This window comes from Typopeltis vanoorti, chromosome 6 (genome assembly GCF_054136105.1).
Source record: "Typopeltis vanoorti isolate ZY-2024b chromosome 6, IOZ_Tvanoo_1.0, whole genome shotgun sequence".
In the NCBI taxonomy this organism is placed as follows: domain Eukaryota; kingdom Metazoa; phylum Arthropoda; class Arachnida; order Uropygi; family Thelyphonidae; genus Typopeltis; species Typopeltis vanoorti.
The window spans coordinates 93558028-93585979 of record NC_143554.1 but is presented as its reverse complement, the minus strand read 5'-3'; the positions used below and the strand labels follow the sequence as shown (position 1 = coordinate 93585979).

General features: G+C 35.7%; 1 protein-coding gene across 1 annotated transcript in view; it reads right to left on the bottom strand.

Moving 5' to 3' along the window:
• The window catches only part of Septin2 (septin 2), a 128495-nt gene extending 101084 nt beyond the window's left edge, over positions 1-27411 (bottom strand). The window contains exons 1-2 of the mRNA XM_090395031.1: positions 27242-27411; positions 17808-17925 (exon numbers count right to left, since the gene is read on the bottom strand). Of these exons, the coding sequence (XP_090251157.1) occupies positions 17808-17925; positions 27242-27274 (151 nt within the window). The 5' untranslated portion in view covers positions 27275-27411. The remainder of the gene's footprint in view (positions 1-17807; positions 17926-27241) is intronic.
• Between the last annotated feature and the right edge of the window lie 541 nt (positions 27412-27952).

Sequence of the window (27952 nt, the reverse complement as noted above, 5' to 3'; positions counted from 1 at the left end):
CCAGCTCGTGTCGTACGTGAAGCGGCTAAAGAATTGTCAGTGCCCTTGACCATTTTGTTTAATTTGAGCCTCGGGTCTGGGTCAGTCCCAAGGAGGTGGAAAGAAAGGGAAAATAGTTCTGCTGCATAAAGGTGGTTCTAAGGCTGCTGTTGAAAATTACTGGCCAATCAGCATAACAGGAATCGTTATCAAGGTCTTGGAGAAAATAGTCAAGAGGAAAATACAAGATTGGATAGATGAAAATGGGATACTGTATCGGGAACAGCATGGTTTTGTGAAGGGTAGGTCATACCTCAGTAACTTGCTCACATATTATAACACAGTGACGGCTGAACTGGATAAGGGTAATGGGTTTACAGTGATTCTACTGGACTTTGCTAAAGCCGTTGACAGGATACCACATGGAATTCTAATCAGTAAAATGCAGCATATGGGGATGGATATAGGGTTGGTGAGATGGATAGGAGGGTGGTTGATGGAGAGATATCAGAGAGTGGTGTTTATTCATGAGTAGAGTCCACAAGACGGCCTGTGACTAGTGGTGTGCCACAAGGATCTGTTCTTGGACCACTGCTGTTTAATTTGTTCATTAATGATATAGGAAAGGATCTGAGAGGAACAGTTCATTTGTTTGCAGATGATGCAAAGTTGGGTAGGGCAATAGTGAATGCAGATGATGTCAAAATTTTGCAGGATGATTTGGATAGATTGGAAATCTGGGCTAAGGAGAATGGATGTCAATTTAATGTGGCAAAATGTAAGGTTATACATTTTGGGGTGAAAAAGATTAGCAGAAGTTTACTACATTGGTGGAACTGTACTCCAGGAAATTGATGAGGCATGAGATTTAGGAGTGTTGGTGGATAAGGAGTTGAAGTTTAGGGGGCACATTGCAAAAGTGGCCAAATCAGCTCATCAAATCACTTGGTTGCTGAAGAATACGTTGACAAGCATGTTATTGTTCCTCTGTATCGAGCCTTGATAAGACCCCATCTCGACCACTGTGCCCAGATTTGGTCACCTAGGTTTCTTCTTGATGGGGAGGAGGTTGAGAGGATCCAGAGGCGAGTGACCAAGATGATAGCAGATCTGTGGAATGAACCTTATGAGAACAGGTTAAGGATTTGTGGGTTGCAAAAATTGGTTGATAGGCAGAGGAGGTGAGGTATGATTGAGACATTCAAATTACTGAAGGGTTTCTATAAAATTAATTCAGAAGATATTTTTGAGAACAGGGCTGGTTGTGGGAGGACTAGGGGACATCCATTGAAGCAGGGCAAGAGTGTGGTTAGTAAGGGTGTTAGAGCTGGGTTCTTTACTTTTAGAGTGGTGAATGAGTGGAATGGGTTGCCAGAGTCTGTGGTGGGTGCTGTGACAGTGAATGAGTTTAAGGCGAGGTATGATAGATACTGTATGAATGTTGAATAGTTGTGATGAACACGATTTGTTGCCTCACTCAATGAGTCTAAGGACTCCCTGGAGTTGCCCGTAATAATAATAATAATTTCAGAATTGTAATGGGAGACTAATGCTAGAATTGGTATACAACATTCAGATGAAAGATCAATGGGAAATTTTGGATATAGCATGAGAGACAACAGAGCAAGGTTAATAGAATTTGCAGAAAAAGAAACCTTGTCAATTCTTTTTTTCAAGAAAAAAAAAAAAAAAAACGCAAGAAAGTGGACATGGAAAAGTCCAAATGGAAAAACTAGTGAAATTGACTATCCTCAGCAATAAGAAAAACATCTTTCAGGACTGCTCTGTTATAAACACCTTCAACATTGGAAGTGACCATCGTATGGTATGCAGTAAAATCCAAATAAACTGCCAAAGAGAAAGAAGAAAAATGTTGCGAAGATCAAAGCAAAAACATAGATGTACACAAACTCAACATTAAAAAAGATATGTTCCAACACAAACTAAATAATAGATTTAAACATCTTATTATAGATGACAAAGCTGATCTTTCAAAAAGTAATGACATTATTACCCAAAACCTTTTACAATGCTCACTTGAAATAGCTAGTAACATAGAACAGAAACAAGACAAAATTTCTGAAGAAACAAAATAGTTAATGAAGACACAAAACAATCAATTAATCTACAGAATAAAATTGAATACACTGAATTGCGCAAAACGATCAGAAAACATATCACAGAAGAAATAACAAAATTCAATTGTAAATTCATACAACAAACAATTGAAAACAACCACAGTCTCAAAAAAGCCAAACAGCAACAAACAGATGGTTGCAGTCAAACTACAAGATGGGACTATCACTAAAGATAGATATGCTATAGCAAAAAGAGTTTAAGAATTTTACTCAATATTATATCAGGATGATGAATTAAATGAAGAAGAAGACAACTACGAAACAGCTGAAGTACCACAGATTCTACCAGAAGAAGTTATGTGGAGCATCCAAAGCTTGCAAAATGGGAAAGCTGCAGGTGAGGATGGAGTCATAGTTGAACTTCTAAAAACAGGCAGAAAAATAATCTACAAACTCTTAGCAAAACTATTTACTTCATGCCTGAAGAAAAATTATGTACCTAGAACATGGAAGGCTACCCTAATTCTGATACATAAAAAAGGCGAGGTAGAAGACCTGATGAACTACCGACTTATCAGTGGTTTACAAAGTATTTACAAGTAGACTAGACTCAAGACCTAGCACAGCCAAAAGAACAGGCAGGCTTTTGAAGGGGGCTTTAGTAAAATGGACCATATTCAAGTTGTACAGCAGATTATTGAACAATGTAATGAATATCAATTACCACTATGTCTTGGTTTTATTGACCATGAGAAAGTCTTTGATTCACTTAAAACTTGTGCAATATTTAAAGCATTACGAAACCAACAAGTGGAGGAGCCATACACCAGGACCATCAAATCAGCATACACCAATGCCACAGCAGCAATTCATTTCAATGAAAACATCTCTACTGTGGAAATACAGAGGTTTAAGACAGGGTGACACAATATCTCCAAAATTATGCACGCCGTGCCTAGAAGAAATATTCAAACTTCTCGATTGGGAAGGGAAAGGTCAGAAGATAAATGGAAGATATTTAAGCCATTTACACTTTGCAGATGACAGTTATCTTTAATTCAACTGCACATGAATTACAGACTCATATCCATGAACTCCAAATTGCTAGCAAAACAGCTAACCAAGTTATGTTCAATAGCTATGTCTAACCAGAAATAAGAAAAATCAATAATGAGGAAATTAAACAAGTAGATCATTACATGTACTTAGGATGACAGATATCAATGGAATAAAATATCATGGATGAAATTAAAAAGGCACATGGTGCTTGGGTGGAAAGCATCTGGAAAATTACATTCAACATTCAAAAGCAAACTACCATTATGCCTGAAGAGAAAAGTTTTTAACCAATGTATTCTTCCTATACTGATATATGGCTATGAAACATGGACACTGAATGCAGAGAAAATTCAAAAATTAAGAACAACACAATTTAGTATGGAAAGAAGTATGCTTGGTATCACAAGATTGGATCACAATCTTGTGATAAGGAATACATGGATAAGAAAAGAAATACATGGATAAGAAAAGGAATACATGGATAAGAAATCAAACCAAAGCCTCTGACATCATAGGAAGAGTGAAACATCTGAAGTAGCAATGAGCTGGGCATATTGCTTGAAGACAAGATCAACGATGAAAAAGAATTGTATTGGATTCCATGAGAGGAACAATGACCATGCCACCGATCTAAATCATGATGGATTGATGATATCAGATTTGCAGGAGTGACATGGGAAAGGAGAGCCATCGACAGACAGTTTTGGAGTAATCTTGGAAAGGCCTTCATCCAGCAGTGGATGGACAATGGCTGATGATGATACACACACACCACCAGAGAGTTTATTGGATATTATGATGGTATTAAATTAAGTTACATCATTACTAACTAACAATTTTCCTCCAAATTCATCTGTTATTCGATCTTATATTTGAGTTTTCTTAAGGAATTTCTTGCTGTATAAATTAAACTAGATTTCGGTCTTCCTCTGGATCTTTTTTCTGCCATCCTGACAAAAAAAAAAAAAAACTTGATTTGTTCACTGTCATTCTGTTTAAGTGACCACACCACCTCATATCAGCTCCACTAACACATTCCTGAATGCTAACATCATGTTCTTTCCTAATATCCTCATTTTTAATATGATACTGCCATTGATGCCATTCTGTTCACTCCCTTAATCTTTAAATGGAGGAAAGACTAAAACAACTCATCCATAAAGAACACATTAGCCCATTGGTGTCTAGTCCAATTTTTATGGATAAAACACTATTGAAAATGTGCTCTATGATGAGCAATGGACAAACTGTGGCAAGATGTCTTGCCACAGTTTGTCGAGATATCCACGTACCTGTGCTTGAACGGAGCCGACTTGTAGAATGACCTGCAATGTGTGTCGATTACATTTTGCTGTTATAACCAAAAATCTGTCTTCACACTCCATGGTAGAGTGAGAGAGACATCTCAGCAAATATTTGGAACATGTTCCATTGGTTTGAAACTCTGCCCAGAGCCTGGATACAATGCTATGTGAGATTCCAAACTCTAGCAACATCAGAAATTCTGTGGCCTTCAAGCTTTCCAATAATTCTCCCCTCCCCCCATGTGAAATCATCTAGATTGTCTTTGAGACATTACAAGACATCCTTCAAATACAATTTACTTAGCACAGCTTTTTATCCTGTTGAGTGCTAGTGCTAGTGTATATGATTCAAAAATTTGGGTGTACCCAAATTTTGGGTCTGACCCATCCACTTACTCAAAATTGTCCATTATACAAAGGGCCACAAGCTGGTTTGTGGTTGTAATCTTCAGAAATAGTGTTCGTCCTTAGGTTTTGGATACCAGTGTATGAATTAACATTTCACCTCTGAAAAGCTGCTCAACAAATTTTTTCTTCTAATATAATACTCATTATCTATGAGTATTATTAAATTCCACGTATTCTGAACTAGTGTGAAAAAAACATTACTATTAACAACAGCAACCTTGTTTGTTGTGTTCTCTTCATGTGAATTTGTGCTTGTTTATATTACAGTAATAATTAGTCCATATCTTGGTTTTGAAGAATGTGGTTGGGTGTTTATGAATCTGATAATTTAGTGTCAATATTTGATAATTCAGTGTCAGGTTGTTTATATTTCTTAACTAGTTTCAACAATCTCAACAAGTTGCTTTGATAAGCCTAAAAATATCAACAGCGATTGTTTGCAAAATGAATTTATTATTAGTGTGACAAAAATTACTAAAGAAATAATCATTGGATATGCTTGTCTGATTATACTAAAAATACTTCAGTGATACTTTATAAATATATATTAGATATTGAATACTCAAGTACTTTGGGTAAGTTGACTAGTTTGTGGTGAGATTGGTGTTTAATAATAATCTAAAAGATGGAAAACTAGCAAATTTGTTTTAAATGGAGCAATTACCAGACCAATATATCAGCCAATTTTTATCAATTAATTTCAAACAAAGTCCTAGTAGATGTGACATTAACGTGCGAGGGATTGAGTTTAAGGGCTTACGAAATGGTGCTATCTGCATATAGTCCTTTCTTTCAAAGCTGATTTATGGAATATTCTTGTAAACATTCTACTGTTATCCTCAGTGACATGAAATACACTAATCTGAAAACAACTGTTAACTTCACATACACTGAAGGACCAGCTTCCTATACTCCTGAAAGCAGCTAAGTATTTGAGGGTGAAAGGTTTAGAAGTCACAGGTGAACAGGGTGATTCAGATATTATACAAGAGGAAGTAATTCAGCAGACTTCAAGTTTTCAAGCTTTGTCTCTTAGTGAAGTGCATAAACAAAAGTTACCACCACAACCACCAGACTTGGTGTCTATACCAGTGACAACCGAAAATGTGCTGATATATTCTGATAATCCTCCTTACTGTCGTATTTACTCCAGTTCATATCAGTCACCACCCCCTCCTACTGAGCATCTAACAACCCAACAGTAGGAAGGGGGGGGGGGGTGACTGATATGAAGATAGCATAGAATAAGGAACTAATGCCTGATTATCTGACCCATCCACGCCCAGTTATATTCCTTGGGACTCAGAACAGGTTATCAAATCAGGTGCCCTGGTATCATTTGAAGACTCTCCCATATCACCTGCTAGTTCTTCACATCAAGTTACAAATAACATGACTGAATTTACCAGTGCTAGATTGATTCACTCTCATCTTCAGGTGGAATATGATCCTTGCCTAGGTGCATAGGCCTTTTCTTTTAGTCCTTTGGAATACAACAAAAACAACAGTGCAGATAACAAGCCAAAAGGCTATTTTACCGGCGACATAAGTTAAGTTTAAGGGAGATGATAAATCCCTTAAACTTAACTTAAACTTAAACTTAATGTATTATTGTACAGCCGGGTACAATAATACGGGATCCGAGTTTCGTACTCGGCTGTACAATAATACGGGATTTACCATCTCCCTTAAACTTAACTTAGTGCAGAGTTGCCACCATTAAGAAGACAAAAGAGGAAGGCCTAGGAAAAGATTTCCTTGCTACTAAATTAGTAAATATATAAAGAAAGAAGTGAAGGTAAGACCCATAGACCTGATCACAACAAAGATGGTCCAGGATATTAATGAAGTGGCAGTGCCAATCACAAGAGAAGGAAGATTTTCATCAGCTGACTCTCCATTAACTCAAGTTTCCCTTCCTCATTCATATGTAAACAGTGGTGCAAACTCAGACTTTTTCAATGTTCAGCGTTCTGTTAATGGCAGAAGGATTGCAATCTGGAGAAGTACAGTAATTTATATAGAGTTGCCTCCATTATCAAAGATTAAGACAACAGATAGTAATATCCTCTGATAGAATGCATTATCAAGGTACCTTGATATCATTTGGACAGCCTTCTGTATCTCATTTGTTTTTCACGGGATGAGAGTAGCTCTTCGGTAAATGATATGGGTGTATCTAGAGTGCATGCTATCCCTAGTTCAAGTAACCATCAGGTAGATAAGAAAGAGAGGCAGATGGATTTTTAAGATTACAATGGAAAATATAGGACAACCTCAGAGGTGCTGCTAAAAAGTGTTTGGAAAGAGTCTGATGCTTGCAAAGAAAAGAAAGAAGCCGCCACACTCAATAGCCAATCAGTTCTAGTCTCGGTTCTGTTTACTAGGCTGAAGCAGAGTGTTGCTCCAGTTATCTATCCATCCAATACACTAGTGCTAAATGCCAAATTTTTGCTGCGGATCTACAGTCATATGAAAACAGCCTACCATTTATTCCTGGTCCTATAATGTCTCAACTGCGATGTCTGGAAAGAGAAATGGAGGTAGTCAGAAAGGAAGTGGAATGTATGAGAACTGAATTGAGGGCAATGAATAGAAACATTAGGGCTCTTTGAAAATAGTTTAGTTGATATGACAGGAACAAGAATGGGTGTGTGTGAGAGAGAATTAGTCAATGTGAGAGCAAGGGAGAGAGAGAGAGTGGAGATGACAGGGAGTTGAGAAAATGAAAGAATGTTAGAAAAAGAGGTAATGAGAGGATGTCATGAAAGTGTGGAAGAAAGGGAAAGCATGATAAGGAGAAGGAATGAAAGTGCAAAAGTAATACGAGAGAGAGTATGAAAAAAGAGAGTAAAGGATGCTAGTGCAAGTAGTAATGATACCATGACAGGGATAATATATAGTGATTCCATGATTCAGGGTGTGCATGAGTAACACATTCTAAGAGTGCTTTCCTGGTGGAACAATGGACAGGACGACTTGAGAGGCAGCATTAATAGGGTGGCAAAGGATTTGAGAGAGCAATGTTAGAGACTGCAGCAGAAAAGTGTGATGCGCAGGGTAGTGAGTGTACTTCCTTGCTTTGACAATGCAGAGTTAAATAGAAGAGCAGTGATAATGAATGATATGATTACAAGAATGTGTAGAAAAAAGAAGTCTAGAATATGTTGATATTCAGAGTGCATTTGATGGCAGAAGAACGCTGTATGCAAAAGACGTTATGCATCTGAATAGGGATGGAGAGATTACTGCTCTCTGAGCAACGGAAAGTGTTTGGACAAGGACACTAGAACTGATAAGGTTGAGAGCAGGAAATATAGCCTCATGTGGAAAAGATGTTTTGGGAGATAAGATAATGCTGAGTGCATTGGAGATTATGGAAAATAACATATGGGGCCAAGAATAATGACTGAGGTGGCATATATAGAGAGGACTGAGAAGTACCTTATTCTATATATTAATCCCAGGATCATTAGGAATAAAGGGAATGAATTAGTAGCACTGATTGATTCAATCTCTCCTAAAATTATTGGTATTAGTGAAATATGATTAACAGAGGATAATGTCTTGACAAGAATAGAAGTAGAAGGACATACTATTTTCTGGCAGGATAGGGGAGTAGAAACGGGTGGAGATGTACTGTTTATGGTAGCTGATGAGATGCATCCTTCACGGATAGATGTTGCTATAGGTCAGGAAATTTTCAGACAAATTGTATTGGTGAGTGGAAAGTGGGTGTTTATTAAGGTTATTTCAATTATGGAAATATAGATTGGACAGAGGAAGTAGCCTGTGGTATTAAGGAAACTCGATTTTTGGAATTCTTGAAGGACAAATGCCTTCTTAAACAGCATGGGTTGGAGGGAACATGAGGATCAAGAGTTTTGGATTTGATTATAGCATCCAAGGATTTGATGGCGACTGAAATGTCATTTGTCTCCACTTGGTGAAAGTGACCATGCGGTATTGATCGGGGGGGGGGGGGGGGGGGGGGAGAGGCTAAAAAAAAAAAGGTTATGGAAAAAGTATAGGTATAGAATGAGAGGTGAACAGCTGCATGGGGAATCCAAAGTTCAAGCAAGAAAGGTCACTAGTATAGTCAGGAAGGGAAAATTAGAATATGAGAGGTGGCTAGCACTACAATCAAGGGACAATCCTAAGAAAGTTTTTCATTATGTGGCTAACAAAAGAAGGAATAACTGTGGATGAATTGTCTTGCTAGATGGAAAAGGAGGTATAATAACCAAGGCAAATTATAATGTAGAACTCGCAAAGAAATTCTTCTTATCCATGGGTAATTGTCTGTGAGGCATTGTGCTCTTAAGACTGGTTTGCCTGCTTTGCGGGAGGAAAAACCCAAGATAAACTGGGGGGGGGGGGAGACCTTCAGTCCATGCCCAAAATCGGCTAACTTGGCTATGTCAGAGAAAGATCCTTAGCTCCTCACGTCAGCGACAAGAATCGAACGCAGGAACGCACTCCTTTCCCAGGCATATGGTTGCAGAGCACGTAACCACTCGGCTAACCATGCAGACGCTCACAAAGAAATAGATAACATTAATATGTGAATATATTCTAAAGGCCAAAAGGCTGAATAAGGCAAGTGTAAAATGGATGAATGAAGATTATACGTGAAACCTGGAATAATGGTAATCAGTTACAGAAGAGTATAAAGAGCAAGCCAGGATAGTGACTCAGTAAGGACAACAAAATGCAGTATGAGAGAAATTAGCAAATTAGAATTATCAAAGAAGAATGATTATGGGAAGATGACATTAATGGATGAAAAAGAGTAGAATGGTAACTGCTGCAGAAGACATCGAAGTATTCAGTGAACAATTTATAAGGGTGTTTTATCCTCATCAGGGTAAAATCATGATGAAACTCAAGTATTGAGGACACAGGAAAGGATGGCTTAATTGTAAGTGAGCAGGAGTTATATAAGAAAATAAACTTTGTCAACAAGGTGATAAGATTTGATGAAATATTGCCATGTGTCTTAAGGGAATGTTCCAGGAAATTGGCAGTAGCGTTGGCATGACTGTTTAATAAGAGTCTCACAAGTAGCACATGTTCCAAGAGAATAGAAAGAGGGTAAAATTGTTTATTGCATAAAGGTAATGGTAACAATGTAGCTATATACCAATTATAAACCAATCCTTATATATTCTGTCATGTTGTGCCATCATTTGAAATTTTGCTCTAAGCCAATAATACAATTTGGTCGGCTAAATCCCAAATTGCCAGCCCATCTTCGTCCGTTCAGTATCCAGGTAGATACCTAACAGGGGTGCACCACGAGAAGGTGAGGATTGGATATTAGGTCAGAAGCCTTAGTCGGTTCTCTGCATTCCTTTGAAGGCTATGTGGAGGTCACCTCTCGGTTATATAGTTTTGACCATAAAGCACCCCAAAAGACAAAAACTGGTGAGATCTTTCTGAGCAATAAATACAAAATGTTATATTCAAGCAATGACAATCAAGGAAAAGGAGTAGCCATAGTATTCAACAATAAATACGAGTCTAATCTTCTCGAATGGCAGGCAGTCTCAAGTACAGTGACGTAGGCAAATATGAGAATGGGGAACTGAACAATGAGACTTATTTGTGCCCACAGTCCCACAGAAGGTTCTACTAAGGTAGAAGTGGAGTAATTTTTTGAGGCTTTAGAGAAAGCAACTGACACGATGAAAAAGAAAAGTTGGTCCTTGTTGGGGATCTAAATAGCAGAGTAAGAAATGATTATCAGACATACAAAAATATTTTTGGAAAATTTGAAGAAAACAGCAAAGCTAATAACAATGGCAAATACCTGTTGGATTTCTACTCAGGATATGGACTGGTTATTACTAACACAATGTTACAACATAAAAATGTGCACAAATTCACATGGAGAGAAGAGGCAAGGAATAAGAAAGTCTCATTGACTATGTTATTGTTGATAGTGATGTTTTCCCACTGGTAGTACAGGACACCAGAGTGTACAGAGGATTTGAAATTGGAAGTGATCACCATTTAGTCTTGAGCAGGATAAAATTGAATTTCATATTCAAAAGAAGTAAACATGTAAGAAAGTTTTAAAGAGAATAAAAGTTGAGCAGCTCTCAGATGAGAACTGTAGACTAAAATACACAAATATTATTCAAGAAAAAATGAAAGAGTCTGAGAACAGGAACCAAACTTTGGAGATTCAGTGGCAAACCCTAAAGAAAACACTGGCTGATTCAGCCAGAGAGACATGTGGTGAGGTTGTGTGCAAAGATAGAAAAATCAGAACTCCATGGTGGACACAAGATGTTAGAGGCAGTGAAGGAAAAGAAGAAAGCATATCAAAAATTCCTGGCAAATAATTGAGCTTGTGCTCTTAAAGAATACAGAGAGAAATGTAAGGAAGCTAAACATTGTGTAAAACTAGCTAAACAAAAGTCATGGGAGGACTTTGACAGGAACATAGAAAATAAATATCAAGAAAGTGGCAAAATATTTTGGAGGTTGTTGAAGAAGCTTAGAAATGGAGGAAAGAGTACTGTAAAAGGAGTTAGAGATGATAAAGGTGACATGAAAACGGGAGAAAGAGATATCCTTGAAGTATGGAGTAATTACTTTGAGAAATTGCTAAATGAAACAAGCAGTGATAGCACAGTGGTAAAAAACACTGACCAGGCATGCAGTCAGGAATGCATATCCATACTTGAAGTATAAAAAGCCATCTTCGACCAGAATGCTCAAGTATAGAGGTGTAAAAGTTGTACAGTGGCTGCACTGCATAGTTCAGAAGGCCTGGACAGAGGAACGAATTCCAGATGATTGGAGGTAGAGCTCTCATAGTACCAATATATAAAAAAGAAATAAAACTGAATCCAAGAATTACGGAGGCATTTCATTACTGAGTGTTCCTAGTAAGATATATGCAAGTATACCTGAGAAACGGTTGAGAAGAATTGTGGAAAAAAAGCTACGTGAAGAAACTGGATTCAGGAAAAATTGAGGCTGTCAGGATCAGATTTTCACTTTATGACAGATAGTTGAGAAATCATGGGAATATAACAAAGATTTAAGTTTTGTAGATCTGTAAAAGCCATATGACAAGGTGCCAAGAGAGAGAGAGAGAAGCTCTTCTAAATGCTACAGTTATACGGTGTTAATGGGGCATTATATCAAGGAATACTTAGTCTTTATTTGAGTAGTGTAAGTCAGCATTTATAATTGAAGGAAGTACAGCAAAATGGTTTAATGTTAAATCTGGTGTCAGACAAGGATGTACATTATCTATATGGATCACATTATGAAGGAAAGTGATATTAAACCTGATATCAAAATTGGAAGTGTTAATGTCAGCTTTTTGCTTTATGTGGACGATGTTATACTTCTAAATAAATCTGCTATAAGTCTGCAAGATTCCCTGATTAAATTGAATAACTGTTGTAATAGATATGGTATGAAGGTCAGCAATAAAAAGACAATGAAAATAGGCAGAAGCATTGAAAAGGTCAACTGTGTTGTGAATGGGAAAACCTGTGGAACAAGTAAAACATTTCAGTTACTTAGGCATGATTTTTAGTGAAGATGGTAAATTAAATATGGAAATAGACAACAGAATGAGCAAAGCTGGTATGGTAGAAAGTCAATTGAATAAATTTATATGGAATCAGAGAAAAATTAGCCAAAACACTAAATTAGCTGTATACAAGCCAGTGTTTAAACCAATTTTAACTTGTGGATTTGAGAGCTGGGTTAGAAGTAAAACACTTGACCAAAGACTAGAGACTGCAGATATGAGAGTCCTTAGAAAGCTTAGGGGCACAAACAGATGGTATCAATGGCAATATCATATTAAAAACGAGGATATTAGGAAAGAACTTGACATTGTCAGCATCCAGGAATGCATTAGCAGAGCTAATCTCAGATGGTATGGTCATTTAAACACAATGAGAGAGAGGAAAGATTAGCAAAACAAGTGTTCTCCGGTTGGCAGGAAAAAGACCCAGAGGAAGACCAAAGATATAGGTGGATTGATAGAAGACAGAAATATAAGACCTGATAATATTGGAGTCTTGACATTTAACAGACTGATTTGGAGGAAAATTGTAGATAGGAAGTTAGTAATAATGTAAATTTTTCATGTAGTACTATCATATCCTGTACACCCCTTGAAAGTATGTATCAGGAATTTGATGATGATGATATATATATATATATATATATATATATATACAGTGATACCCCGAAGTTACGCAGAAGGTGGGACCAACGAAAAGCGCACAAGTCGAATTCGTGTAACTTGGGGTATAATTTTGCATGTCATTTATATATACAAACGTACAATTGGGACCAAAGGTTTACAAAAACACCTATATTTTTTAAGAAATATATAATCATAATTGTAGGTTTTCATACATAAAAAAAGAAAGTTATTTCGATGTCGATGGTTTTATAAAATCTAATAGATCCATCTGACAGCATAATGTCTTTTTCTTGTCACGCAAAATTTCTTCATAGCAAGTCAGTGATTTTTTTTATTCCTTGCCTTGTGGCTACAATTCGTTCCTCGTTAGAATCTATGTCCTCCAAAATCTGTAAACCTTTCTTAATTAAGCTGAGACCTTCTGTTAATTTTGCAATTGTCATGTGCTTTTCTGGTAAAACTGGATCTGAGGTTTTGGTCTCTTCGCTACTGAAGGGTGTCTCCGATATCGGAGTTTCCAAAACTCTTTAAACAGACAGTTGCTCATTTTGTCTCATAGCTTCATTCAGACTTGCAAACGAACAGCATGTGTAGTACACTTTGAATGTTTTTCTTTTCTTGCTAGTTGTAGAAGAATCGGACTTGCTTCTTTTGGGCGACATTATTATTATTTTTTATGTGATAAAATTTTTATCGAGAACATAACATTAAACCATCGCAAGGTTTGTAGACTATAAAAATCGTGTATGAATGGAGACTGTACGAAACACATCAGTGCTTGTTCACAGCACGTGCGACACTGGCGAATTCGGCCAGCGCCGGAAAGATACAACTAGTGGCGAGGCGTGACCGGAATACGTACATATAAGAAACCGCATAACTCCGAATTCACATAAGTCAGGGTATGACTGTATATATATATATATCTGGAGTTGTGGTCAAGGTACTAGAGAGAGATTGGTGAGAAACAGGATACAGAAATTGGTTTGATAACAGCAGTAATCTATGGTGTCTTTAAAGGGAGATAATGTTTTACTAACTTACTTATATACTATAACAAAGGTGACAAATGTGTTGGACAAGGGAGATGCATATGCAGCGGTATACTTAGATTTTGCAAAGCTTTTAATAGACAGCGACACGAGAAGCTGTTACATAAATTGAAACAGATGGGATTGGATAAGAGATTTCTGATTTGGATTGGTGACTGGCTGTCAGATAGGTACCAGAAGGTTGTATATGTGGGTGCAGTATCCTGAAAGAGGAAAGTCACTAGTGGTGTGCCACAGGGGTCAGTTTTGGGACCATTGTTGTTTAATTTGTATATTGGGATGAGTGTAACTGGTGATATGCAGCTGTTTGCAGAGGATGCAAAATTGAGGAGAGAGCAATGCAGATTCAAGAAGATGTTATGGCCTTACAGGAGGACTTGAATAGATTGCATGAATGGGCAAGTAAGTGAAACTGTCAGTTCAATGTTGCCAAGGGCAAGGTTTTGAAATTTGGTAAGAAATGGTGGGATGCAAAGTATAAACTTGGTGAGGAAACTTTAAAGGAGATAGAGGAGAAGAGAGATCTGGGGGTGGTGGTGGTGGCAGACAAGGAGTTGAAATTCAGGGACCACATTGCACAAGTTGTGAAGACATCACATTGTGATAATGACAATGATGTGGGGGACCCTGACATGCAAAAATAAAGATGTTATGGCGTCATTTAGAAGGCCTTGATCAGGCCTCATATGAATTATTGTGTACAGATTTGGTCACCGAGTTGTCATGGTGATGAGGATATGTTAGAAAGGGTCCAGAGAAGTTACACAAAAGGTGGTCAGTGGTCTTTGGAATGTGGATGTAAATTGCAAAGCCTTGTTAACAGGAGGAGTATAATTGAGACATATAAGCTAGTCAGGGGTTGTTATCAGGTTGGCTTGGAAGAGAGTTCAATTTGAATTTTAATGATATTGGGATGGGTTTAACTAATGATATGCAGCTGTTTGCAGATGATGCAAAATTGGGGAAAGCAAAGTGAAGTCAAGCAGAGTTAGACTTGAATATATTGCATGAAGGGCAGGTAAGTGGAACAGTCCATTCAATGTTGCAAAGTGTAAGGTTTTGAAATTTGGTAAGCAATGATAAGATGCAAAGTAGTATACACTTAGTGGAGAAACTTTAAAGGAGATAGCAGAAATGGGAGATCTGAAAGTAATGGTTGACAAGGGTCTGAAATTCAGGGGTCATGCTGCACAGGTTGTGAAGACGTCACATCAGATAATGGCAATAACTTGGAGGACCTCAATGTGTAGAAATAAAGAGGTTATGATGCCATTGTATAAAACCTCGATCAGATCTCATATGGATTACTGCATACAGATATGGTTACCAGTCACAATGATGCAGAGGATCCTGACATGCAAAAATAAAGATGTAATGATGCCATCGTATAAGGCCTTGATCAAGCCTCATATGAATTATTTTGTACAGATTTGGTCTGGGTTTTCATAGTGATGAGGATATGTTAGAAAGAGTCCAGAGAAGATTCACAAAGGTGGGCAGTGATCTTTGGAATGTGGAGAACGAGAACAGGTTGAGAGAACATAAATTGGAGGGGGAGTGAGTGACATAAGCTAGTCAGGGGTTGTTTTTCAGGTTGACATGGAAGAGATTTTTCACGAGGGTGTGAGCAGAGGAGTGAGGAGAAGGTTCTTTACATGGAGAGTCGTTGGTGAGTGGAATGCATTGCCTGAGTGTCTTATGAATGTAGACACACTGAATCAGTTTAAGGCATGGTTGGATGATTTGTGTATGCCTCCCACAATGAGTCTCTGACTTCATGGAGGTCAGATGTTAATAATAAAAATTGTAATAATAATATAAACAGATTCTTGAAGTGTAAACAATTCTCACTATAACAATCAGTTACTGGCTTATTTGCAGAATTAAATAATTTTCTTTGCTAGGAAAGAAAGAAAACTTTGCTGATGAAAGCAAGTTCTAATTTCATTGTTTGGTTTTATTTCTTAGACTCAAGTGAAACTAGCTAAAGAAATATACATTTTTTTAGCAACAAAATTAAAAACAGGAGAGAAAAATCCAGGTATTTCAAAACTCCTATTTCATTTCTATATATACTTCTATATGTTATTGGATTATGATATTTCTGATCATTTTCTGACACAAAGGATATATAAGATATGACAGTTACTATAAAACAACTGTTGGCATTATTCCAGCCTCCTGACAATTTTCTTCAAAATTGATCTGTCATTGACCAGGTATTCAAGACTCACAGATTGACCTGCAATACATCCACCAAGATCTTGGTGGAACAATGCAGTTTTCTTCAATTCCATCAATCATCCGTTTCCTCATTTTTCTTCTCCCATTCCGTTTAAGTGACCACACAGATTTTCATGCATTCATGAACAATAATATTTTCATTTTTAGTATGATTTTTCCATTGATGCCATTCATTCCCTTCTTCACAACAAAATCTCTAGTTTCCAATCAACTATTTCTAATCCAATTCTCAGATCCACAAGTTAAAACTGGTTTGAACATATTTTATGAACAAAAATATGAACACCATCCTGCATATTGCAAGTTTGATGTGGCTAATCACTCTTGTTGATAAAATAAACTTTATGGCCACTAGTAGTTATAAGAAATTGGGTTTTAATTGGTTATTAACAAAATATAACAAAACATTAGGAAACAGACTAATTTCTTGAGAGACAGTTTCTTCAGGATAAATACATATAAAGAAAACAATGCAAATTATCATTAAAAGAAAAAAAAAATAGACAAACCATTATACTTTTAACAATTGAAGCAAGGAAATATTGAGGTAAGGAATGCATAGCACTGTTTGGAGATAATTAGCTATGTTAAGTGATCTAATCAATGATTTCCAGATATCATTTAGGATAAGTCCTTAATTTTTTCAAAAAAAAATCTCCTTTGGAAAAATTACAAAAAAAAGTTACCCCCCCCCACTTCTCTAACCAAACTGTACTCCAAGTTTCAGTCACAGTAATGTAAATTAAATAAATTTTAATAACAAACTAATTTTTATGATGATCAGCATGTCTTTTCACCTACTACAGGGTGAAGGCCTTTCCCATTGCAGGAGGGCTGGGTCTACTTCATCCATGGTGACCCAGTCTATCTTGGGAGAATGTTTTTTACCTACAGCCCCTTAGCTGGAGAGTGGATACGCTAACCAATCAGCCAACCAGGCCGGTTGGCTGATTGGTTATTGGTTAATCAGTATCTTCTGATGGTGCATTAGTTACTCAGGGGTTGTTAGGATAAGTCCTTAGTTTTTTCAAAAAAAAATCTCCTCTGGAAAAATTATTAAAAAAAATTCACTTATTCACCTATTCACTAAATTAAGAGCTAAAAATATGTAATCTTTTAAATTATAGTTTATATTTCTACATATATTTCACTTTTCTCTAACAAGGAAATTGAAATAATTACTGATAATTATGCCAATGAATTAGACTTTTCTAATTTATTCCATCAAGTGAACATATTAAGACTGCATAAGATTTTTCTTCACTGAGAGATTATATATCAACCAGTTCACAACCAAGTTTTGTTCTATCCAAACGTATCAACATTTTTATTGTTTTAACGATCGAAAATCTGAACAGAGAAGATAATGATCAAGTGACAGACTTCAGTATTGTGATTCCTAACAGCATTGCAACAACCTTCCTCCGTTTTTCTAAATTTTTAATTTCATAATTACATATCTTAACTGATATTATATTGCTTATTTATATTAACTTACCAATAGATAGAACATTGAAAGTAAATCCTTGTTGCACAGATTTACTAACCAATTGTTCAGGCAGACTATCAAAACCAACATGTCCTTGTAGTTTAAGTGATCTCAAATTGTCTGTAGGCTGGGGGGGAAAAAAAAGTATAAAAAATGTGAATGCTTATTTTCTATGCCAGGTAATTTGCTAACTAAATAACTGGAAAGAAAGCATAATGAAATATTTATAATTATTTGCAATGTATCAAGAAAAAATTAATACAAAAAGGTAACTACTTCAGTTATAGATTTTTTTTTTCTTTCAAAACTATTTCCTCATATTATACACAGTAACTCATGATTATATCACAGATTCCTCAACAGCAAAAGTATACTTCAGTTATGTTTTTGAATATACAACACATACTTAATTCATCATGATGTATTTGCAGTTTTAAAAACAGATGGCAATGAATGACTTGCTCATTTACTATCTATCAAATGATACTTGTAAAGGAAACTGTCAGGACAAAAATGGGAGGTCTGAATGGCCCCACCTAGTATACTGAACCCCCTTTCCCCTCCCAAAAAAAGCATAACAGTAGCACAGTGATATCAAACAATATTTATTAACAATGTTGATAGGTCAAAGTAACAGGGACAAAGTCGGTGGTCCAACTGGTGCCTTCAGGTTCAAGGAGGCAAATGAATATGAATTAACACGTTCGCTGCCACGCTCCTCAGGCATAGTTTGTTACCACACGCCAAGCAATTTCTTCTTCAAGGTCAGTACGAGTAATCTCATTGCCGACGGTAATCGACATATGAGTATATTCGTAGTTGGCTTGTGAGGCTCATATACCAACTACAAGTATACTCGTAGTTGGCAGCAAACGTGTTAATGAATGTGCTTTATACTACTGCATTACACTACATATGCGAGTAATAAAATTCAAAATGTTACATATGAAAATTAACCTGGATGCAGTACCGTCAACAGGGTGTAGTATAGAGGCAGCCTGCCTCACGACGCCACTTAATAAGGGCGCTCGTTCAGCCATATTGCGGTAAGCGGTGTCGCTATGCTAACAATTCCTATTAGTGTAGCAAGTGCGGAAAGAAGTTTTTCCAAGCTTAAACTGATTAAAAATTATTTGCAAATAGCAATGACCCAAGAAAGATTGGTTGGTCTAGCAACTATATCGATATAGGCAGACATAGTTTATTATTTAAATTTAGAAGAATTTATAAACAGTTTTATTGTGCGATATCTCCATAGAGCAAACATTTAATTAATATTATTATGTAATTGTTTTGCATTAATGTTTCTCTTGTAATAAAAACAAAATAGCAATTTGAGATTTTCTTATATTTTTGTCTTCTAATCCATCAGGGGCAATATTTAATTGCTTGCCTCACGAAGTGATCTAATCTGGCGACGGCCCTGCCTGGATGAATAATATTTTATAAAAATGATGACAAAAATCAACTTTTTTAGTTCTGTCAGTTTGTTCAGCAAAACTCCTAATTCCTTCAAAACGGTATTTAGTTTTTGTACACATTAACTTTCTTAGTTCCTTGTAAGACCACCACTTTTAGTGTCTTGAAACCACTACAGTGACACTCATCTGATAATGGACTTATATAATCAGTTAATGGAATATTTCAAGAGTTTGATAACAGGAAGCATTGAAAAGGATTTTTGTATGGATGGGTAAAAATTCACTGTGATATTTAAAATATACTGAAGCTGTAGATCTGCATAAATAATGATTTTAAAAAAAAAGTAGTTGAAGTACTAGCAGCTTACATAACCATCTTAAAAGCCACCTCAAAATTAACTTACTAAAATGATGAAAAAAAAAAGACAATACAGCATCTTCAACTGAAATTGCTGATGTTAAGACTGATTTGAATTCCTGATCAAAAATGACATTTTAACAAAATAATTGATGAATTTTTCTGCTAGAGTAGCATGCATGACAACATGGGATGGGTTTCCATTTAGTAAATATATGCACTAAATATAATATGCAATATTCGACGTGTTGCTATTAGTAGCAGTGGGATGCCCTTGTGCCGTGAATGACCTTGAAGGTTCTAGAAGCAGTTGAGATGAGCATTGTTCGCTGTCGCTCATCGTTAGTCTGTAGGCAGTTATAAAAGAAACACATGCGAAGTCGCTTTGCCAGGATAATGTCTAACGTTAAACTCAAGCAGCACATTAATCTCAAATTCCTTGTGAAATTGAAGACATTGCTGACCAAGGTTGAAACTGTTGCAGGAGGTGTATGGTGATAATGTAATGTCACGTGCGTGAATGTTTGAATGGCACAAACGCTTTGCTGAAGATCAAAAAATTGAAGATGATGAACGACTGGGTTGCCCTATCACGGCAGCAACCAAACAAAATGTTGCAAAAATTAATGAAATTGTCTGCAACGATTGCCAGTTAAACATTCAGATGATAGCAGACATGGTGCACATTGATAAGGACACTGTATGACAAATTTTGCATGAGCAATTGAACATGAACAAAGTCTGCACTTAAATGGTTCCGAAAAACTTGTGTCAGGAGCAGAAAGACATCTGGAAACAAATTTGCACTGACATCATGGAACGGCTGACAGCAGAGCTGGACTTGCAGGAGAAGATCATCGCATGTGATGAGACGTGGATTTTCCAGTACGATCCAGAAACAATCGATGCACTGGAAAACTTCATGTGACCGAGAATGAAAAAAGCAAGAATGAGCAGGTGAAAACTGAAGGCAATGCTGATAGTTTTTTTTTTTTTTTAATATCAATGGCATGGTAATGGTTGAATGGGTACCAGAGGGTCAGACAGTGAACCAACATTATTACCTTGAGGTTCTGGCCAAGCTGAGAGAACGAGTGAGGATAAAGACCCGATCTGTGGAAGAACAACACTTGGATTCTCCATCAGGACAACACTCCAGCCCATAGTGCACTGTCTGTAAAGCAGTATCTGGCTGATATGGACCATCCACCTTACTCGCCGGACTTAGCTCCATGAGACTTTTACCTTTTTCCAAAGTTGAAATCCATATTGAAGGTCGCCCATTTTCAGTCAGTGGATGAGGTAAAGGAGAAAACAGCAGCACGCTACTGAAGCAGATAATACCTGATGACTTGCAGCACTGCTTCCAACAATGGGAAAATTCGTATGCAACAGTGTATAGATAGAGGAGGAGAGTATGTTGAAAGGGATAACAATTAAGTTGTACAATTGTAATAATAAACCACATTTTTGCAACCAGTCTCGTTATTTAATAGCCAAATCTCGTATATACAAATATACAATAGGCAATAAGGAAGATAATCATACTTAGTAGAATGCCTTTGATTGAAAAGGCATTCAAACTGAATGTTAGCAATTCTATATTTGAAGATGTGATTAAGTCATCTTCAGATTAAGTTCCTTTAGCTGAATTATCAATAAAGGAAACACTTCAATTGATGATTTAAACACTGATGTAGCCTGAATACTATACTAACACCTAACAAATTGTTAGAAAGGAAATGATGTATTTTCAAGAAAAAATAAGTGAAAAATATTTAAAAATGGCTTTTGATTGCAAAATGACCAGTCTACTAACAAATGTTGAATATGGGAGAGCTTTTTCAACTACTAATTAATCTGTACAAATTTAGGTCGCATTTAGTGAGCCACAGCCTTGATAAGTTATATTTTCTATATGCTCATTAAAAAAAAAAAGCATCAAATAAATAAAACAGTTTTTAAGTTGAAACAGTTTTAAGTTTTTAAGTACTATACTAACACCTAACAAATTGTTAGAAAGGAAATGATGTATTTTCAAGAAAAAATAAGTGAAAAATATTTAAAAATGGCTTTTGATTGCAAAATGACCAGTCTACTAACAAATGTTGAATATGGGAGAGCTTTTTCAACTACTAATTAATCTGTACAAATTTAGGTCGCATTTAGTGAGCCACAGCCTTGATAAGTTATATTTTCTATATGCTCATTAAAAAAAAAAAGCATCAAATAAATAAAACAGTTTTTAAGTTGAGTTATATATGTGTGTTTTCCTTATCTTTAAAGATTATTTATATTTGAAACAAAAATTTAGTTTATGATTTTTATATATATATATATTGAACATAAAACATGACAAAAACTAATTTATTTTCAAATAAATATATATTTGAAAATAAATGAGTTTTTGTCATGTTTTATGTTCAATAAAATTTTCTTCTTCTTCTCTTCCGTCTAAGACGGGTTGAGTCTTCTCTTGAGCAGGATCTTCCAGTCTTCTATATTCCTTGCTGTTCGAAAAAGTTCCTTATATGTTCTGCATCCTGAGATGTTCTTTATTAATTTCAGCCAGGTAATTCTTGGTCTTCCAGGTCTTCTTTTTTCCTTTGGAAAAGTACTGATTAGGATGTTAGGAAGTCTGTCTGCATCCATGCGTACAGTGTGTCCAAACCATCTCAGTTGTTGTTTTCTAATTTTTTCTATTATTGTCTTTTTATACAATAGTTCTTGTCTGACTGTGATGTTTGTTTTCTTTTCTATCCAACTTGTTGTATTTATTTTTCTTAAGCATTTCATTTCAAATGCCAGCAGTTTTTTCTCCTCTTTTTTTTTTAACTGTCCACGCTTCTGCTCCATAGATGACTGTTGGTATAATTATTGCTTCATATAATTTGATTTTGGCTTGTTTAGATATCTTGTTTGTTTTCCAGATTTTCTGTAATTTTCCCATGGTGGTCCATCCTATCGCTATTCTGTGTTTGATTGTTTTGAGTTCATCTATTGTTTCTGTTAGTTTTGATCCAAGGTATATGAAGTTGTCTACTTGTTCTATTTGTTCTCCGTTTAGGGTGGCTGAGATGGTAGTTTTGTTCCTCCCTATTTTCATCACTTTTGTCTTTTGTATATTTATTGTCATGTCATATGCTTTACAGGTTTCGTTTAGCTTGTTGATCAGCTTTTGTAGTTCATCTGGGGTTCTTGCAAGAAGGACGAGATCATCTGCATATTTGATATTATTTATGTTTAAACCACCGACATTGATTCCAGGCTCATTGTCTATTGCTTTCTTTACAACTTCTTCTAGATATATATGTTGAATAGGCATGGAGATAATGGGCATCCTTGCATTACTCCTTTTTGGATCTCTATGGGTTCTGTTGCGAGTGTGTCCTTTTTAATTATTGCATTTGTCTTAGAGTAATATTTTATCAGAAACTGTATTATATATTTGTCTATTGCTTTTTCTAGTAGAATTTTAAGAAGGATTTCTCTGTTGATGTTATCGAAAGCTTGTTTAAAGTCCACAAAACAACAATATAGTTCTTTATGGTCTTCCCAGCTGAGCTCTGCTAGTTGGTGCAATGTGAAAATTTGGTCTATTGTTGAATAGTTTCCTCGGAAACCAGCTTGTTCTATGCCTATCATTTCTTCGTAGGTGTTTTTTAATCTATTTTGTATAATTCTTATGAATATTTTATAGGTGTGAGAGAGTAAATTGATTGGTCTGTAATTTCTGCAGTCTCTTTTGTCTCCTTTCTTGTATATTGGGATGATCTTTCCAGTTTTCCAGTCATCTGGGATCTCTCCTGTTTGTAGTATCTTATTGAATAGGGTTGTTAAATATTCTATTGATATACTGCCTCCATATGGCCACAGTTCAGTAGGGATAGTATCAATGCCTGGTGCTTCATTGTTTTTCATCTGTTTTATTGCGTATCTAACTTCTTGTAAAATTTTTGGGTGATCATTATTTTCTTCTATTGTTGGCATTGTAGTTTTGTTTCCTTGGTGGAAGATAGTCTTAAAATGGTTTGACCAGATTTTTCTTATATGTTCAATATTCCCGGTTTCAGTCATCTTGTTATTTATCATTTTATTTAATTTTATCTTTTCTCTTCTATGGTAACTATGATTTCTTGGGTTATCCACTGTTTGTTTATTTTGGGTTTGGAACCTAGAGTGTCTTTTGCGATTGATAACACTGTTTCTTTTCCTTCTTCCCAGTATTTTCCGCTGTTCTGTAAGATGGAGGGTTTTAATTTCAAGCACATCTGTTCTAACTTCTGCTTAAGCTATCTTTTAGTTTTGATAGGTTGATGATTTCTTCTTTTCTGATATTATTTTTCCTGTTGAATTTTATCTTTACTTTGGCAGTTAATATTTCATGGTCAGTGTCAAAATCAAAACTTCTTAATGTTCGTACATTATTTACTGATCTTTTCCATTGTTTGTTTATGATGATATAGTCTATGCAGTTCTTTATATTACCATCTGGAGATGTCCATGTATATTTATTATTAGGGGGTTGATAGAACAATGCGTTTGTAATCATTAGATCGTTTGCTTTACAGAAGTAGAGTAATTGTTCTCCTCTGTCGTTAAGCTCTCTGTATCCAAATTTCCCCATCACATCTTTTTTGTCTGCTGTGAACTGTCCTATTTTAGCATTAAAATCTCCCATCACTATCATGAGTTCTCTATTTTTGGGATTATCTATTTCCTGTTGTAGTTCTTCATAGAAATTTTCTATTTCTTCTTCTGAATGGTTACTGTCTGGTGCATATATTTGGATTATTTTAATTGTTTGACCTTTTTCTTTTGCTTGAAGTTTGGCTGTTATTATTCTAGGAGACACTGGGTTTATTTCAATTACTGAGTGTGTAAGTTTCTTTTCATTTAGTAATTCAACTCCTTCTCTATGTATGTTATCTTTTCTTCCTGAGAAGTACAGTCTTCCTTCTGGTAAATCCATGAATCCATCTCTGCACCAATGTGTCTCTGATAAACCTAAAATACTCCATTTCAGTCTTTTTAAATTTTCCTGGACTAACTGTAATTTTCCAGGTTGGTATAATGATCTTATGTTGAGGGTGGCTACATGTTTCACATCCTTGGCTGACCACATTGCTGATTTCTCACCTACTCTATGTGGTCTTTGAGTAGGCGCGTCGGTTGTCCCGTACGCAGTAACACTATCTCGGTTTGTAGACTTTCTCCTGCTCATGAAAGTTACTGGCATAATAATGTAGCCAGCTTGCCATGCCTCTGCTACATCCTTTGGTCCACGGCTCTTTATTCTTTATTCAGAGCAACCCATTTGGGTTTCCCCCATCCGCCACCCAGGGGACGCGCCTGGTAGGAGTGTGGTCTCCCCCAAAATAAAATTTTAATTTTTTATTAATATTTAATTTATAAAATTTTTTATTTCTTATACTGAATATTTTTCAGTATTTTAAGAAAATGCATGAAATTACCAGTGAGTTACCAGAAATCCGGTATTTATGAAATTTTTTTTAAATTACTGATAACTGAAAGTTGATAAATTTGCAATCTACTTATATCTACTCTGAAATCACATGTCAAAGGTTGGTTAACATAAGGCAATTTTTAATCTTCCCTACATTAAATTTTTATCTTAATCTATACAATTCATTTGCTGCCTCAAGCTCAACAAACTACTGAACATTTTAACGTTCTAACCTAACCTCCTAATGCAACTTCCTCATAGCAAAGCTATCCTCCTTGGCAGTATTAATATGCACACCTTTGACTGGATGAGGAAGCAGAAAAAATATATTGCATTTCAGGCAAACAGTGCATATATCCACCAGAATTTCTGATCATCCTGTTGAAATGTTCATAACTGACAGTTCAACCTTCATATTAAGATCATTGGGAGTATACACACACACACACACACATGGCACACAGTTAAATGGAGAGAATAGAATCCAGTTTGCACACTGGTATTCCTGGAGTACCCAATGCCATGAGGAGACCACATCCTATGAGGTCAGACTGTTTAAGACAAAATGAGGTGCTATTGCATTAGTGTACCTAATAAGCAAGACATTGGGTACATACACTATCGGATTAGCTTGCTAACTCTTCCTGGAGGTGTCCCCCCCCCCCTTAACATTTTCTTCCATATACGTTAATATTTTAAAGCTGGAAGCACATACTGGCAACAATGAACCTATTCAAGAATCACATTCCAAACATGTTTAGAATTTTGTATGTTTTACTTACTCAGCAGTCTTCTTTTCTAAAATATTGTTTGGTTCTATCTTTTTTTTGTGTATTTTCATTCTCACTATTAAAGGATTCAAGATTTTGTTATTCTTCCATTACTATAAATTGAGTCATTTTCCCCTAGAATTCGAGATAATGCAAAATTTCTCTGTATAATATTAAAATCTGTTTTCTAGAAAAATTTCATTTCATTTAAATTTTTTATACTTGGCATTCTTCTTCCCATATGTGTGTACATATGTAATCATATATGCATGCATGCATGCATTCACACACACACACACACACACACACACACACACACGGAGTAAAGGATTAAAGATGAAACACATGCAGATATCCTTTGATATCTTTGCTTAGCTCACAGCATTACACGCATTAAGGTCATCGACAATACTCCCTCTAATTTATTTTTTTATTTCTGACAGCTGTGTGTGTGTGTGTGCGCATGTGCAGAAATTGTTTACATGACTTGACAACTGCACAGCAGTTCAGAAGTTTTTTTGTAATATACATATAAAACAAATGATTAAGTCTACCATCCTAGCAATAATTCATTGTGGGTGGGGGGTGGGAACATTTCAGTTATTGTGAACTGTGCAGCTTAGATCAAAACACTGGATGCATAAGTCATTGCCTAGAATTTTAATAATCTTAAATAAATATATGTTTCAATTGTTTTTGTTTTTTTGCAATATATCTTTCCACTACTAAACAGAAAAATTCCAACCTTTATTTCACAAACAGTAGCTTCAGAGACTTTGGATTTACTTATCATCAGAAAGGAAAAAATACGCTTACAAGAAATTATATTCTGGTTTCTGAATTATACTTAACTGATAAATATCTTTCAGACAACTATGATGACACTAACTGCGTTCCATTAAATGAGTTCATAAAATTCTGCAATATACTTTCATTTTATAATTTTATAAAATGAAAGTATTATTTTATAATTGCAATATAATTTCATATACTTCAATAAACTTTCTCAGGTACAGTTGACATACAACAAAAAATACCTTTCTGGCCTGCCTCACTTAGTTCTAGGTCCTCCATGGAGGTTCCATGTATTCATTTAACTGCTATGGTGTTTAAAACTGGATCCCACGTGGCAGCAAATGATTGATTTGGCATATTCATTGTATTTTTCGATATCAAAATATTCTTGGCTGAAAGAGGGTGTGACAGTCCTATTCCCCCCCCCCTCTTTCGAAACTTGCAAGAACTGTATCAAAGGGGTATACATGTATATTATATAATATATATATATATACGTTGGAGAGTATGTGATCACAAGTGTTAAAAAAGTGTGCTTAACATTAAAATTACTATATTAAACACAAATTAAGCACGAAAAGAAAATTAATTTGATACTTTCAGTGTCATCAAGACATATAACTAACACTTACAATAACAGTACGTTCCACTTCTACAGCAGACATAGTTTCAAATCTTTATTTTTCTAGAGAATATTTTACTACTTTCTTTACTCAAGAAAAAAAAAATTCACATTTAACAGCATATGTACACAAACAAATGCATCTACAAGATCGCATACCAAATTTCCTGTCCAGTTAAATAAAAGTAACTATAAGCGCACAAACCAGCGACACCTATTGAATAAAAATAAACATTTAGACATTTTTGGAAATTCAAAATTCTAATACAGTATTGCAATATTATCAATGGTCCATTTAAAAAGCAGAGCCATATATTGTTGTTTCAATCCTTTTATCTAAGCGTGAGCAAACAAAACTTTTACGTGAAATATCTTCATCACTAAGCTAACTCTATATAAACTGTGGACTTCACATTAGCTCTCAAACTGCCATAATACATGATAATATACGCATCCGAAAGTGCGAGGGTGGGCGGAGGGCGGCTGTGAATTGTAGGACACTGAGGCAATTTGATGTCAGTTCTACGGCATCTGAATATAAGCAGCCTAGTCGTGAACATACTTCAAGTGCAAACTTGTTTGCTCATACCTGAATAGAAGATCAGAAATAATAATATAATTTCTTTTAAGCATATTTTTTCCTTCCTGACCAATCGAATAAACTTGTTACATTCTTTCATAATTTACGAAAGAATGCTGAGGTGGTGAGCAATTTTTAAAA